The sequence below is a fragment of the Anoplopoma fimbria genome, chromosome 18 (genome assembly GCF_027596085.1).
Source record: "Anoplopoma fimbria isolate UVic2021 breed Golden Eagle Sablefish chromosome 18, Afim_UVic_2022, whole genome shotgun sequence".
Lineage (NCBI taxonomy): Eukaryota > Metazoa > Chordata > Actinopteri > Perciformes > Anoplopomatidae > Anoplopoma > Anoplopoma fimbria.
This window is the reverse complement of record NC_072466.1, coordinates 13111307-13124212: the sequence shown is the minus strand read 5'-3', so window position 1 is coordinate 13124212 and position 12906 is coordinate 13111307. Positions and strand designations below refer to the sequence as shown.

The 12906-nt window shown below is 45.9% G+C and overlaps 1 protein-coding gene across 1 annotated transcript in view; it reads left to right on the top strand.

Moving 5' to 3' along the window:
- The window catches only part of fut8b (fucosyltransferase 8b (alpha (1,6) fucosyltransferase)), an 83279-nt gene that overhangs the window by 30611 nt on the left and 39762 nt on the right, over positions 1-12906 (top strand). The window contains exon 2 of the mRNA XM_054618388.1: positions 12234-12842. Within this exon, the coding sequence (XP_054474363.1) occupies positions 12640-12842 (203 nt within the window). The 5' untranslated portion in view covers positions 12234-12639. The remainder of the gene's footprint in view (positions 1-12233; positions 12843-12906) is intronic.

Genomic DNA, 12906 nt, shown 5'->3' with positions numbered 1-12906 from the left:
TATCTATGATTAGCTATCTATGCACACACTCATATCCTGTGTGCTGTGGCAGAGAGGTATTATCATGAAAGTGTATTGTGTTTGCGTTACACCTGTGCAGATAAATAATTGAGTGGGAGACACGCAAGCCATCTGCATTACAAGGCAATATAGCAGCAATAACATGTTTGTCACCGCGCCCATTGACTGGTCACCAGGAAGAGCAATGGGAATAACTCTTTTTGTATGCCATGTGGTAATAAGTGTGTTGATACGGATGTTGTATGGATAGTAATACACATTTTAATGTACTCCGAGGGCCCATAAACAATGATCAGTATGAGGGCCAGAATCCAGGAGACTCTAATGCGGTGGACTGCGGTTTTGCCTGCCAGTCTTTTTGGTTTGCAGAGCTGAAGATGAAACCGTCGATGTTGCCTGCGGGTTGGGTTAGAAAGTTGAGGAAGCATTTCTTTGCTCGGCACGGCTACTATCAATAGGTCGCAGCAGGGAAGAACCAGAGCAAGAGAGCTGGGAGTTTAGTGCAGAGACAGACAAGCAAAACTTATTTTAGCAGTTTACTTCAAATTGAATGTATCAAATTAGATATTTATCTCATGTGAATGTCCTAGAGAAGACGGCTATTTCTTCTTATTTTTCTTATTTTCATTATTTACTATCTAGTGCCTCAGCCCAGGGCCATCGTCTCCACCACTTTTTTGTGGATTGGGGAATCAAGTGCAACGTTGTGTGAAGATTCACAAACAACATCTGCAGCAGAGGCAACCAGGATCTCCTTCTGCGCCTCGTCCTCCTGCCAAGTCCGCCCACATCCCCTTCTCATCTGCTCAGGCCATCATCCCTTCTTCAGTCTCCCCTCTTCTTGGCTGTTTCTACTGCTGTTGATTTCAGGAGACCCATCATTCATCTGGACTGTTGACTTAGAGCAGGCCGATCTGGCGCCGTGGATTCACTTGAACTGGAACTGAGCAGGGCCGACTGCAACGCCAGAACACAATAGGCGGTGCATTATTGATTAGGTTTGTGATCTAACCTTTGTGCTCAGGTTCTTACTCCCTCCTCCTCCTTCCCCCATCCCTCTGCCCATGCATCATTTTTGCAGCGAAAACTTCCACTAAATGGAAATCAGGTGAACTGTGAGAGATTTCCAATAACTCTGGATAAGGCTTACAAGTTCAGCTCCCCTCTGTTTACGGAGTGTTGGATTTTAGTTCTGGGCCTTTCAAAGGTCAACAGGGCAGACTGAGAGAAATAGAGAGAAAGTCTGTACAAGAGCGAGCAAAAAAGAGAGCCCTATTTTAAATAGATGCAATCAATCAGGGGAATGTCCTTCATTTGGCATGCGTCAGTCCTGGAGGGAGAAATGCATAGTCAATCTTGAACAATGAATGTCAGTCACACCACTTTCACCAGACACATGACAGCTGTGCGCATAGACTGGTTACACATTCAGAGATGAGGAGCTGCAAGCAAGTGAGGGGGATAAAAGCCCCAACAAGGGAACTGAATACGCACCAAATTGGTACCCAGCGGTAGATTGATGGACTTCCCTGTGCTGTCTAGAGTCAGGACTGATGTCTAAGAAAAAATGACAAACGCACATGTGACAATACATATATGTAACACTGATATTATGTCTGATGTGCAACGTGGATGAGTGTCCAAGAGCCTGGTGAGGGAGAGCGACAGAATCCCCCCCTTCGGGATATCTCTGGATGAATCTTCTTTTTCCGGAACGAGGACAGTTTGTTGTTGGTGAATTACTGAAACAAGGGTGCAGCTGCTCCCAGTTGTATCACAACGTTCCGCCAGCAGCTGAGGTGGTTAGTCCCTGCCTTCACTTTCGGCTTTTACAAAGCCATGTTGTGCAAACTCCTGCTCTGCCTTTACTAAGTATAAATAAGGCCTTAGTGGTGCCTTCGCTGGATAGAAGGAAGGACTAGAAATAAATACCTTTTTCAGGCAGAGAGTGATTTAATTTCTCCATTTTTCTCTCTGTGAGAGACTGAGTAGTAAAAGGAGGGATTGTGTTTGTAGGTGTGATTGTATCAGGTAAGCGTTAGGTCAGCCTCGGCACTCCGTCTATTGAGTTTTTAGTTAATGTGATTTGAGCAACAGGTCCTGCTTAGTGTTGGGAGTCTGCACAGAGAAGAGATGTGACGGCTGTTTTTCTCAGGCTCCGTTAATAGGGGTCACGGAAGGCAGTGTGCCAGTATTTTTTTTCTTTAATCGCATTTAGGAGACTTCATCCCCGAGAGGTGAGGCAGGTTTTACTATTTATTTTTTTTCCAAATGAGCCTTGTGTCTTTCTTAATGTCCTCTGGAGGAATGCAGAGTTGAACCACTCAGGGTCAAGCCCGAATGACTTCACTAAAAAAAGCCTCTTGTTATGAAAAGCCACAGAGGGAATGTTTGCGCTGTAGCCTGTAATTGTCAGTTTCATTACACTAACAACCGACGGTATATCCGAGGCTGAGCAAGTCGAGGCTGAGTGTAGCGGATGTGAGTGTCTCCAGCAGAGCAGAAACTCCTTCAAGACGATGACAGGATTGTTTTTCCTACAACACTAGAAGAAACTTGAGCTGGTCAAATGAAATCACTCCGCCCCCTCGCTGCAGTGCCACATCCATGACAAAACTCTTTCCGCATGAGGGTTTAACATGGAGACGTGACACAATCTACTGTATGCATTAACTGCAAAAGACTTGCAAGCAGGTCAAATCAAGTGGAAGGAGCATCCAAGAGGAAGTTGATGGGCTGGGCAGACACACACACACACACACACACACACACACACACACACACACACACACACACACACACACACACACACACACACACACACACACACACACACACACACAGAGCCAGACATCAAGCCGGAGTGGAAGAGACGGAGGGGAACGAACGAGGACGGACCCCAAGCAGAAAACACAACCTGACGGGGACGAGGAGTTCTGTCAATATGGCTTGTGTTGTGACGCACGCAGGCTGCTGCTTCGGTGGCGGGACAGGGAAGAGGCACGCTAAAAAAAAAAAAAAAAAAAAAAAAGAAAGGGGCAAGTGGTGAGCATTGGGTTAGGAGTTGTAAAAATTCTTTTTTTACTCTAATCTAAAACCAAACTCTGCTGAATCCAGGCATTCTGAATTCCAATGTTGCTAAGTACTTTCTCATCATAAGAGTATTATATAGAGGGTAAGAGTATTTTAACACTTTCAAACAATCCTGACCCGAAGCAAAGCAATTAAATCGAAAAATTCTGAGCTTAAATTTACCCAAAGTCTGTTCTGGGCAGATCTCAGTGGGTTTGGGTTTTAATGTCAAGCTCTGACAAAAAAATCTGCAAAGACGAGGAAGAGGAAATGGAGCGAAGAGATGGCCAGCGACCAGAATAAAGCAGCAGGGAGCGGAGTGGAGAGTTGAGAGGAGGACAGCAGTCGGGCAGGAGCGCCGCACAAAACACCCATCTCAACTTGTCAATTATTCATTTTGTAGTCCGCTCTAGCATTTATTCATGCCAGTCGACAGTCCATCACAGGGGCCGACACAGACGGACCACTGCATGCAGCTGTGGGCAATTTTGAGTTTTCATTTCATCTCACATGCACGTCTTTGGAGTGTGGGAGGAAACCGGAGCACCTGGAGAAAACTCAAAGAGAAGAGCAAACATGGAGGCGGAAGTTGACGCATGAAAGAGCAGAGCTGAGGGTCAGGGACTTCTGGCTTGGAGGTCATTTTCAATATCTGCATAGATCGGTCTTAAATTTTCATTAATGCAAGGAAAGAACAATTTTAAAAATGTATGTGCCTTATGCAAGTAGAATTCATTTAAATCGGTGACATTTCCAAATATATGGAATGGTGCGTCATATCAAGAGGAAAATCAGTTGTTTTAAACACATGCTTTAAATCAATGGCCGACTGCAGTTTCTACATATTTTCTCTTTCTTTCCCTGGGAAAAAAAGCAAGATTTTAAGGCGGAACAGAGGGGAAAAAATAGATATAGGTCACTTGTCAGTGCTGACGTGTTTTTGCAGTGTGGGGATTTAAGGTCACAGAGAGAAGGAGCTAAGGGTTGACGACAGGAGAGTGGAGGTAAAGTAGCAGAGAGCGATGAGTCTGTGGACGCTGTGTGTCTGTACTGCTGTTTATAGAACTCCTCTCCTGTATTAGTCAGGACTCTCAACCCTCAGGGGAACACACATCATCCCCCCCCACACTTGTCTCTGTGTCTGCAGCCGCCATCTTTCTTCTGATTACCACCTCCCTCGCTCCCACTTTCCCTACCACACTCTGTTATTTATTTTATTATTCCCCCCGTCTTTCTCTGTGACTTGGTGTTCTTGCTGTCTGGGCATTCTCTTGCTGTTTTATTTTTTTGTTCTGGCTCGTTCTTATCCTTCCTCCTCCTCTGCTGCTGCTGCTGCTGCTGTCTGGCTCTCCTCTCCATCTTCCCCCCCTCAGTCATTGCTTTGTCATTCCAGCCTCCACCTTTGAGAGGGCACTGACTTGTGGCCGACGGGGGGCTTTTTTTCCCTGAGCCAGGATCCAATGGGAGTCAACCACTGACCGTAAATTGTGTTGCAGAAGATGAGTGAGGTGGGGGTGAGTGAGCGTTCAGGGTCAGGGCCGCACTGCTTATTGTGTTGGAAACGTAACTTATGGCACATGAGACCGCCGAGTCCCCTGCTCTAGTCAATCTTAGCTTTTATTTGGAGATTGCGATAGGAGATCAGGACTATTTCTCTGACTGTCTTTTCTCCGTCTGTGTCCACTTACCACTGACTCTAACCTCAGACACATTCCTTCATCTGCTCTCACTGTGCTGCCATTTCTGATTTTCTCCCTTTTCTCTTCCTGCCGGCCCCCGTCAGTGGGACTGATCGCAAATAGTGTTACATTTAGTCAAACAGCTGTGCATGCACACTTCACCTGGAAAGGCCTATTGCACTTCCTATGGGGGGTATTTACTGTCATTTGCTATGGTTAGTACACTTTATACTCCATCTTTTTATTTATCTTTCTTTGTGGATTGCAGCCAAATCACATAGAACTGTAATCACAATGCGAGCCTGACCACTTCTAAGTGTTGTTTCAAAGGTCTGATTGTAATCCGAACAAAATCCATATTCAGTGGATCCAGGCGTATCACATTATGCGGCACCGCATATTCAGATGATAAAATCACACAATTTAGCACAGTGTAACAGGAGCTGTTCTTACCTCCTCTCCCTCCTCCTCTCCCTCCCTCTCTGGCCACTGAGTTTTCTTCTATTATCCCTTCTTTTTTGCTCTGTCTTTTCTCTCTTGTGTATTTAGTCACTCATTAGGTCACTTTAAAGTAGTTGAATCAAGGTTGGCCCTCTCTGTATGGGGTCATCACATTCCCATCCACCCCCCTCCCTCTGTAGCTCGTCTCTGGAACCCCAGGCCGTGAAAGGTCAGCCGTCATTGGGACTCATTACGAGGAACTGAAAGTGGAACAGACAGGAAGTGTGTTAGTGTGTGTGTGTGTGTGTGTGTGTGTGTGTGTGTGTGTGTGTGTGTGTGTGTGTGTGTGTGTGTGTGTGTGTGTGTGTGTGTGTGTGTGTGTGTGTGTGTGTGTGTGTGTGTGTGTGTGTGTTCAGTCAGCAATGTAGCTCAAGGTAGAGGGATAACACAGACCTTGAGCTTCCTGCTTTCTGCTTCTTGCAAATAATAACGGTCAAGGTTCCTTATATAGCGCTCTGTGGCTTTCACAGAGAGTTGTATATTCCTCAACACAGCTGTGCTTAAAGTAAATGATCAATATGTAATGAGGCTTGGTTCCACAATTTTCTCTGCAACCCTCCCAAGTTAATACCCGCACGTGGACTTGTTAATGCACTCTCCTCTCCAGGCATGATAAATGCAGCTGCTTGAGTGGCTCTTGTTCTTTACCCTTCTCGCTCAATCTCTCACACACACACACACACACACACACACACACACACACACACACACACACACACACACACACACACACACACACACACACACACACACACACACACACACACACACACACACACACACACACACACGTTGCAGAGCCAGTTCATCACCCTCACTGACACGGTGAATTTACAATGCTGTCCTTGACCACGTCTAAGCCCTGGAGATCCACCTTCACTCGTCAGGAGACAGATTGGGTTGGCAGGTGGAGCCCCCGCCCGGGTCCACGTTTTTTTTTTTTTTTATTTGGACATAAAAAGTCATAAAACTGAGGAATGATTGGTGCTGTTAATCATATGTCACCCCTCCCATCCCAATTAAAAACGTGTTAGCATAAACATGCTGCAGCAATGAGGTGTGTGTGTGTGTGTGCGTGCGCTGCTGTGTTTGTGTGCGTGTGTACCTATCTTTCGTGTCACCGTGTGAGTGCACGTGCGTGTGTGAATGCGTGTGCACGTGTACCCTGCTGTCAGCGAATTCTCCACAGAGATAACCTTGAAGGAGAGGCTGTGTGCTTAGCTCTGATACTGAATGCCAAGCTGCAGCGGGCTCAGGGGTTGCGTGGCCACAACTTCTCTGAGACCTTTAGCCACTTCTGCGAGGCTTAATCTCAAAAGTTACAATGAGGTGGGCTGCTTTCAGCGCCTTCGAGTGGATGCCCTGCTCGGATATAGTCGAGGCTCAAGGATGTGCTGCTTTGTGGACACACAACCCTCTTTGAAAAGAGCTGACAACTATTGAATTTTAGTACCGACTGTTAACCCTGTCCAAATTATACAATGACTTTATTAGAGTCCGCCTGTTCCATTGGCAGGCCAACGCTATTGGAAGATTTTTATATACTTTCATTGCTAAATTAACCTGTTAGGACTGGTTACTGCCGGGCCCCTACGGACCCCCCTTCCTACCATCTGTTGTGCAGCCTGTTTCTACACTGTAGCCTCCAAGTTCCCGTTAAGTGAAGTGAAACCAGTACACCAATACTGGGAAAATATTGACACCTAAAAATATCAGAATTAGTCTTTAAAAACCCACCACCTGTAATATGCTTCGAAACTATAAACCTAGCTTCCTTCGAAGGGCATTTCAAACCCCTGACTTCCCTCAAACAACTCTGAGGACATGACCTCAAAGTGAGCTTTGTGGCTTTCTGTATTGAGACCCATTGCGGTTACTTTGGGCGTCTTTACTCCCCCAGCTCGCGTTCGTCTCTTTCCGGCTCTCTCTCTTCCATTTGGTCTACGTTAATGGACTCCTCCACATTTAGCTTAGAAATGTTGTGAAGAAAACAGCAGCTCATGAAATATTCACCACTCTCCTGTAAGGCTGTGTGTGAGAGTGTATGTATGTGTGTGCAGTCAGGTATACCCGATCGAGCCCAGTGACTCCTGCATCCCCACTCACAGGCACACACATGCATATAAAATGTGGGGCGCCCCAAAAAAAGCTAAAGGTGTCTCTGCGTCTCGGCTCTGAGCCAACTGAGGAGAGAAAACGAGCGCTGGGAGTGGAAGCACTCTGCTGCTGCATGAGTCAGACGTTTGCTGATATTCATATTGATGAAAAAATAAAATCACTGAGTGACACTCAAAGTGTAATCGGAATGTTTTTGTTGCAAATGGCAGGAAACAAGGGAGCAAACCTTTCAGTTAACAACCCTCCCTGAAACATTTGTGTTGTTTTTCCACGTTGCAGCAGCTTTTTGGAATGAATACATTTGGATTTGTTTTTAAGTGCCTGATTCATGATTTTCAGTCTTTGTTGGATACACTATGGTTCTGGTGCTTGTGTTTTAAATATGTCAACCCCTGTGTTCCTGACACAAATGTTATTTTTTTCTTGGGAACTGGGCTAGAGGCTGAAAGGTCGCTGGATTGAACCTCCAGACCAGCTGAGAAAATAGCCAGAAAAAGCTGCTCAGTTGGCCATTTGTAGCAAACTGTGGCCGCACCAGGCAGCTATCAGGTGGAAACGAGTGTAGCTTTATGGCTATAAAGACTGTTGTTTCTCAAGAACAGCTTGCTCAGCAAACCATCCCTGGATAAATAATGGTTAAAAGTTGCTGCCAGAGTCGGAGTTGATCTTGCTGCATTTCTGTAGTCCAAACACCTGCAATATGCTCCCTCTGTTGTGCTCATAAACTGATATAGAGAGTCAGGCTTCTCCAATCAAACTGGCCAGAATAGAACATTTATTTCAAACACTTTTGACAGTATCAGCACAAAAATACAGCTGCTGTCCAATCCAACCAAGATATAGAAACCGCTTTTTTCATTTCCATTTATTCCCACTGGCATCCTTCTAATGCTGGTATGCATTTACTCCTGATCTCCTGATAACTCTCTGTCTCACCATACTACATGCCATACATCTTGCTGCATATCCCTCTTAGGGTTGCCCCTAGCAACACACACTTATACACTCTCCTGCACCAACATGGATCAGAAGCGGCATTTAGGTTAGGTGTATATATATAGATGGTATAGATGCTGCTCCCTTGCAGTTGTCCCCGAGCTGTTGTGTTAATGTTGGTGAAGTAGGAGCCGTCCACAGCCAAGCGCCATGCATAATTCAACAGTGGACCTGGTCGCGGTGCTGATTGCCTGGAGACTGGAGCGCGTTGATGGATGACCTGTGCTGTGGCCTGAGTCATGTTAAAGATTAACCAGCAGGACTCAAAACAGGTCATCTCCGCTGACCCCTCAGGCTCCTGCATGCTGCTGCAGCACAAGGGCATTTAGTGACAGCGGTGACAGTCCGCCCCCGCAGTGCCACATGTACCACGCCAGCCTCTACCGGCCGAGCAGCCCCCTCGGTTGCCGTGACAGCGAGGCAAGGGCATTGTGGGAGGGAGATGATGTTTGGAAATGCAAGGGAGAGTGGAAGATTTGGGGAGCGAGAGTTGAGGTGGAGCAGAGCATTCATGAGCAGCGTAGGCCCACTTCTTCCTTTTAATGTCTAAAGTAGGAGCACTACTTATTGAAAAGGATTCAGGGACATATTTTATTTTGTCCAGAGAAGCTGAGACCTCCCAATCATTTTTCCATTTTACTTGGATGATTATCCACTTTCTTGGTGGAAGAAAGTGGAATAAAAAAAGAGGCAGAATATGACAAATTTCCCTAAAATCTCACTGTCAGCATATCTGTCACACAGTCCAACTGAGAAATGATTGTGCCACTGTAGAGATCTTTATTTTTTTATTAAACTGACATTATTATAATTTCCATTATTTATGCCCCCTGTTCATGGCGACTCGAGGGCAACTGTGAGAAGTTTAAGAATATGCAAAAATCTTGAGGGCTCGACTCGCACTCCAATATCTCTGGTGGAATATTACACAGACAGATCTTCATCAGTGGAAAAAAAAACAGTACCATCTTTAATCAGGCCACATTCTGCTGACACAGGAATAGATATCTCCTCATTCTTGTGGTTATCAAACACAGCGATCTGTCAAAGAGGGGCCATGACTGTGTTTCTTCTCCTCTTTGCCACTACATCACAGCCAAGGCTAAGATGAAAGACATGTTTAAAAGAAACCTTAAAAAAACCTTCATCACTCATTTCCAAAAGCCATTTACTGGATTTGATGATTGCAGTAATGTGCATAAAGCAAAGATGTCTTAAATCTTATATAAAATATAATAGCCAATAATCTTGCCATTTATTTACCCTCTGAAGTAGAGTACATCTCTTTAATAATGATAATTGGGCGCTTCCAGTATTTAGTTACTGGCAGTTTATCTCAGGTTCTGTTACCTAACCTCACTGTACTCACTGAGCTAAGCTCTTATTACTCAGCGCACTCAGAGCACACACATGACCTTCACTCAAACAGGTCAGTTGCTTTGGCTATTAATGGTGCCAGACTGTGTAACAGTCTCACCAACAGTGTCAGTAGACTCTGCTGCCATTTCCAATAATCAAAAACCAACATCAATGACCTTAAGTGTGATGTATGTGTTTTTGCAATGTGGTTGATCTGATTATGTGGGGTTTTTTATATATTTTTTTAACCTTGGAAAATGATGTTTGCTTTGTGTTTTAAGACTATTAAAGGGGTGCTCAAGCAATTTAATGATGCACTTTCATAAAGTTGGGGAACTTAAAAGACTAATTAAACATTAAAGCAACAGAAGGTGAGATATACTGACTTTAGGTCCCCAGTATGAGGGAAGCTTCTGATAAGCTACAACCTACAATTCCCATGATGCAACTCCATTGTTTTGTTTTTTTATTTAGACCACCCCTGCCTGTTAAATGCCCCATTCCATGCTTCTAATTGTAACCCAGGTTTTTGTCAAATATTTGAAGTCAGAAGCTTAATTTGAGCAAGACATCACCAGCACCTGTAAATAAAACGGACATGTTTTATTTACAGGTGCTTACATGTTAATTTCCCCAAAGTTCTGTCAATATGGCAGAAATACAAACCAGCTTAGCTTGACTTTCAAGTACAAGCCAAACTACTAACTAGAAGCGTTATCTCAAAAAACGTCCTATTTGGCAGCGGTTGCCTTCCTCCTCCAACAGTTTTATATTTATCAGTTTTAGTCTACTGAGCACAAACCTCATTATGGCTCCTCAAACACAGTGACAAGGGTTTTTGCAGCTCGCCTTTTAGTAAAGTCCCAGTCGTGCATTAGCTGGTGGAGTGCTACTCTCTCACAGCTCTTATTTTCCATAATGAAACACAGCTCAGCACATCCTTGTGCCGCATGCATAAAGAGGAGCCACCCATGTGTCAGCCTGGGTTAGTCACAACAGGAGCACCGGCAAGGAAGGAACGTCTGCACAGATTTCAATAATCCCACATCATTCAATAAGAAATGAAGGAGAATATATTGCTGCTCTTTGTTTCAGTGATCTCAGCTGCTACATTCTGGCCAGTTTGCATCAGTGAAGCATGAACAGTCTGTATGGTATTACAGCAGGGCACCATTTACGTCCTACATATCAGCGATGGTGCCATGCTAACCGGGACGAGCTTCTGTTAACCTACTTCAGTGCTGCCAGGCGAACCCCGGCAGGAACACTTTCCTCCGTCTTGAACGCTCACAAGCAGAGGCACCAGATATACTGCGACATGTCAATCAAGAGCATGCTTACCCCACCACCACCACCACCACCACCAATCACATAAAGTCTTAAGATGCTTGGCATTATTCCAGCACGCTGTGGTACACACTCGTACTCACACACACTGGGATGTTGCGCGCACAGACACACCTGCCAGTCTTCATCCCATCACACGACTAGTCTCAGTTGCGTGACAGGGCTTTGTTGGGTAGTTGACAGCGAAGGTTGCCTCGTAAACCCGGCACGCGTCCATCTCGTCTCCCCCCGCTGCTTTGGGATGAAGGGAAGTGATGATCTAGGGATTTTTTTGTTCCCTCTGCTCCATTGAGCTCGCCGTATCACCTTGACAATGTTGAATTCTGTCACGGAGGCTACGGGGATGGCAGCGGGCATCTGACGACGGGGTGAAATGCTCGGGGAGAACTTTGCAGGATTTAGCCGTCTCCAAACAAATCCATTAACTTTCCGGCTTAGTCGTGCTTTAACTTACAGTGAGGGAGAAAGTGTTGGAAGTGGGTTTTGGTAGGCTGTGGTTGAGGATGCGGTACGGGGTTTTGAGGAAATAAAAGATGTATCCTTGGTTGTGTGATGGCTTATGTATGTGTGTGCAAGTGAGACGGTAAAAGTGAGACATCTTAGGGACTGCATAAGTACAAGTGTGTGTGTGTGTGTGTGTGTGTGTGTGTGTGTGTGTGTGTGTGTGTGTGTGTGTGTGTGTGTGTGTGTGTGTGTGTGTGTGTGTGTGTGTGTGTGTGTGTGTGTGTGTGTGTGTGATGTGCAGGCATGCAGGACGTCCAAAGTGAACATCCTCGTCCTGCCTCGACAGCAATGCAGCATACTGTAGCTCAGGGATTGCACATCACTATGTAAATGCAAATTGCTGTGTCATGCTGATCAATCCTGTAGGCTGCTGAGACAGGGTTATGTCGGGACCAGTCTGCTGCATCTTGGATTTATCTGTCGGTCTGTCTGCCCCGTTCTGTTCACTCTGTTTCTGTATGGCACTGTGAGGCATGTCTCATGCTTTGCATTCCACTTCGAGCCTCCTCGCTGGCCTAGCTCTCCTATGGTTAAAATTTTGCTTCTGTTTGACAAACAAGCATAAAAAAGTATTTGCCAGACAAAACATTGTGCAATAAGCTCAACTAATTACCATGTCTTTCTTTGTTTCTACAGGAAACAACTCCAGTAAAGGAATCCTGTGGGACTGGAAGGAACCAGCAGGACGGTGTGGGACAACCTGGTCAACACGGAGCAGGGTGGAGGGGAGGAGACACCAACAGGGACATCAACACACTGACATGGGAGCATGCTAGCCATGCTTTAGCACACGCAGGAAAGGCTGGTTGATCGCTGGAGACGCACCTGCTTCCCTTTCTCACAAACTCCTGTGGCCACCAAAATCTCTGCCCATCTGTCATTTACTGCACACCATCCCTGATGGCGAAGCCAAGGCTGGCACTGTGGCACTTGTGTTGACGGGGCACAGAGTGTGTGTGCACATCCGGCAGGCAGGCCGGTGGGGGTCGGTGGGTGTACAGGCACACCGAGAGGCATTTTTTGGGGTGGGCGAGGTTGCACCATGCGGCCCTGGGCGGGGTCATGGCGGTGGATTACCCTGGTGCTGTTGGCCTGGGGCACGCTCCTCTTCTACATCGGCGGTCACTTGGTGAGGGACAGCGAACACCCTGAGCGGTCCAGTCGGGAGCTCTCCAAAATCCTGGCCAAGCTAGAGCGGCTCAAGCAGCAGAATGAAGACCTGCGGCGCATGGCCGAATCGCTCAGGTAATAACAAGCTCCATGTGTTTAGAACTGAGTTGCTTAACTGTAACAACACAAAACAATTTTT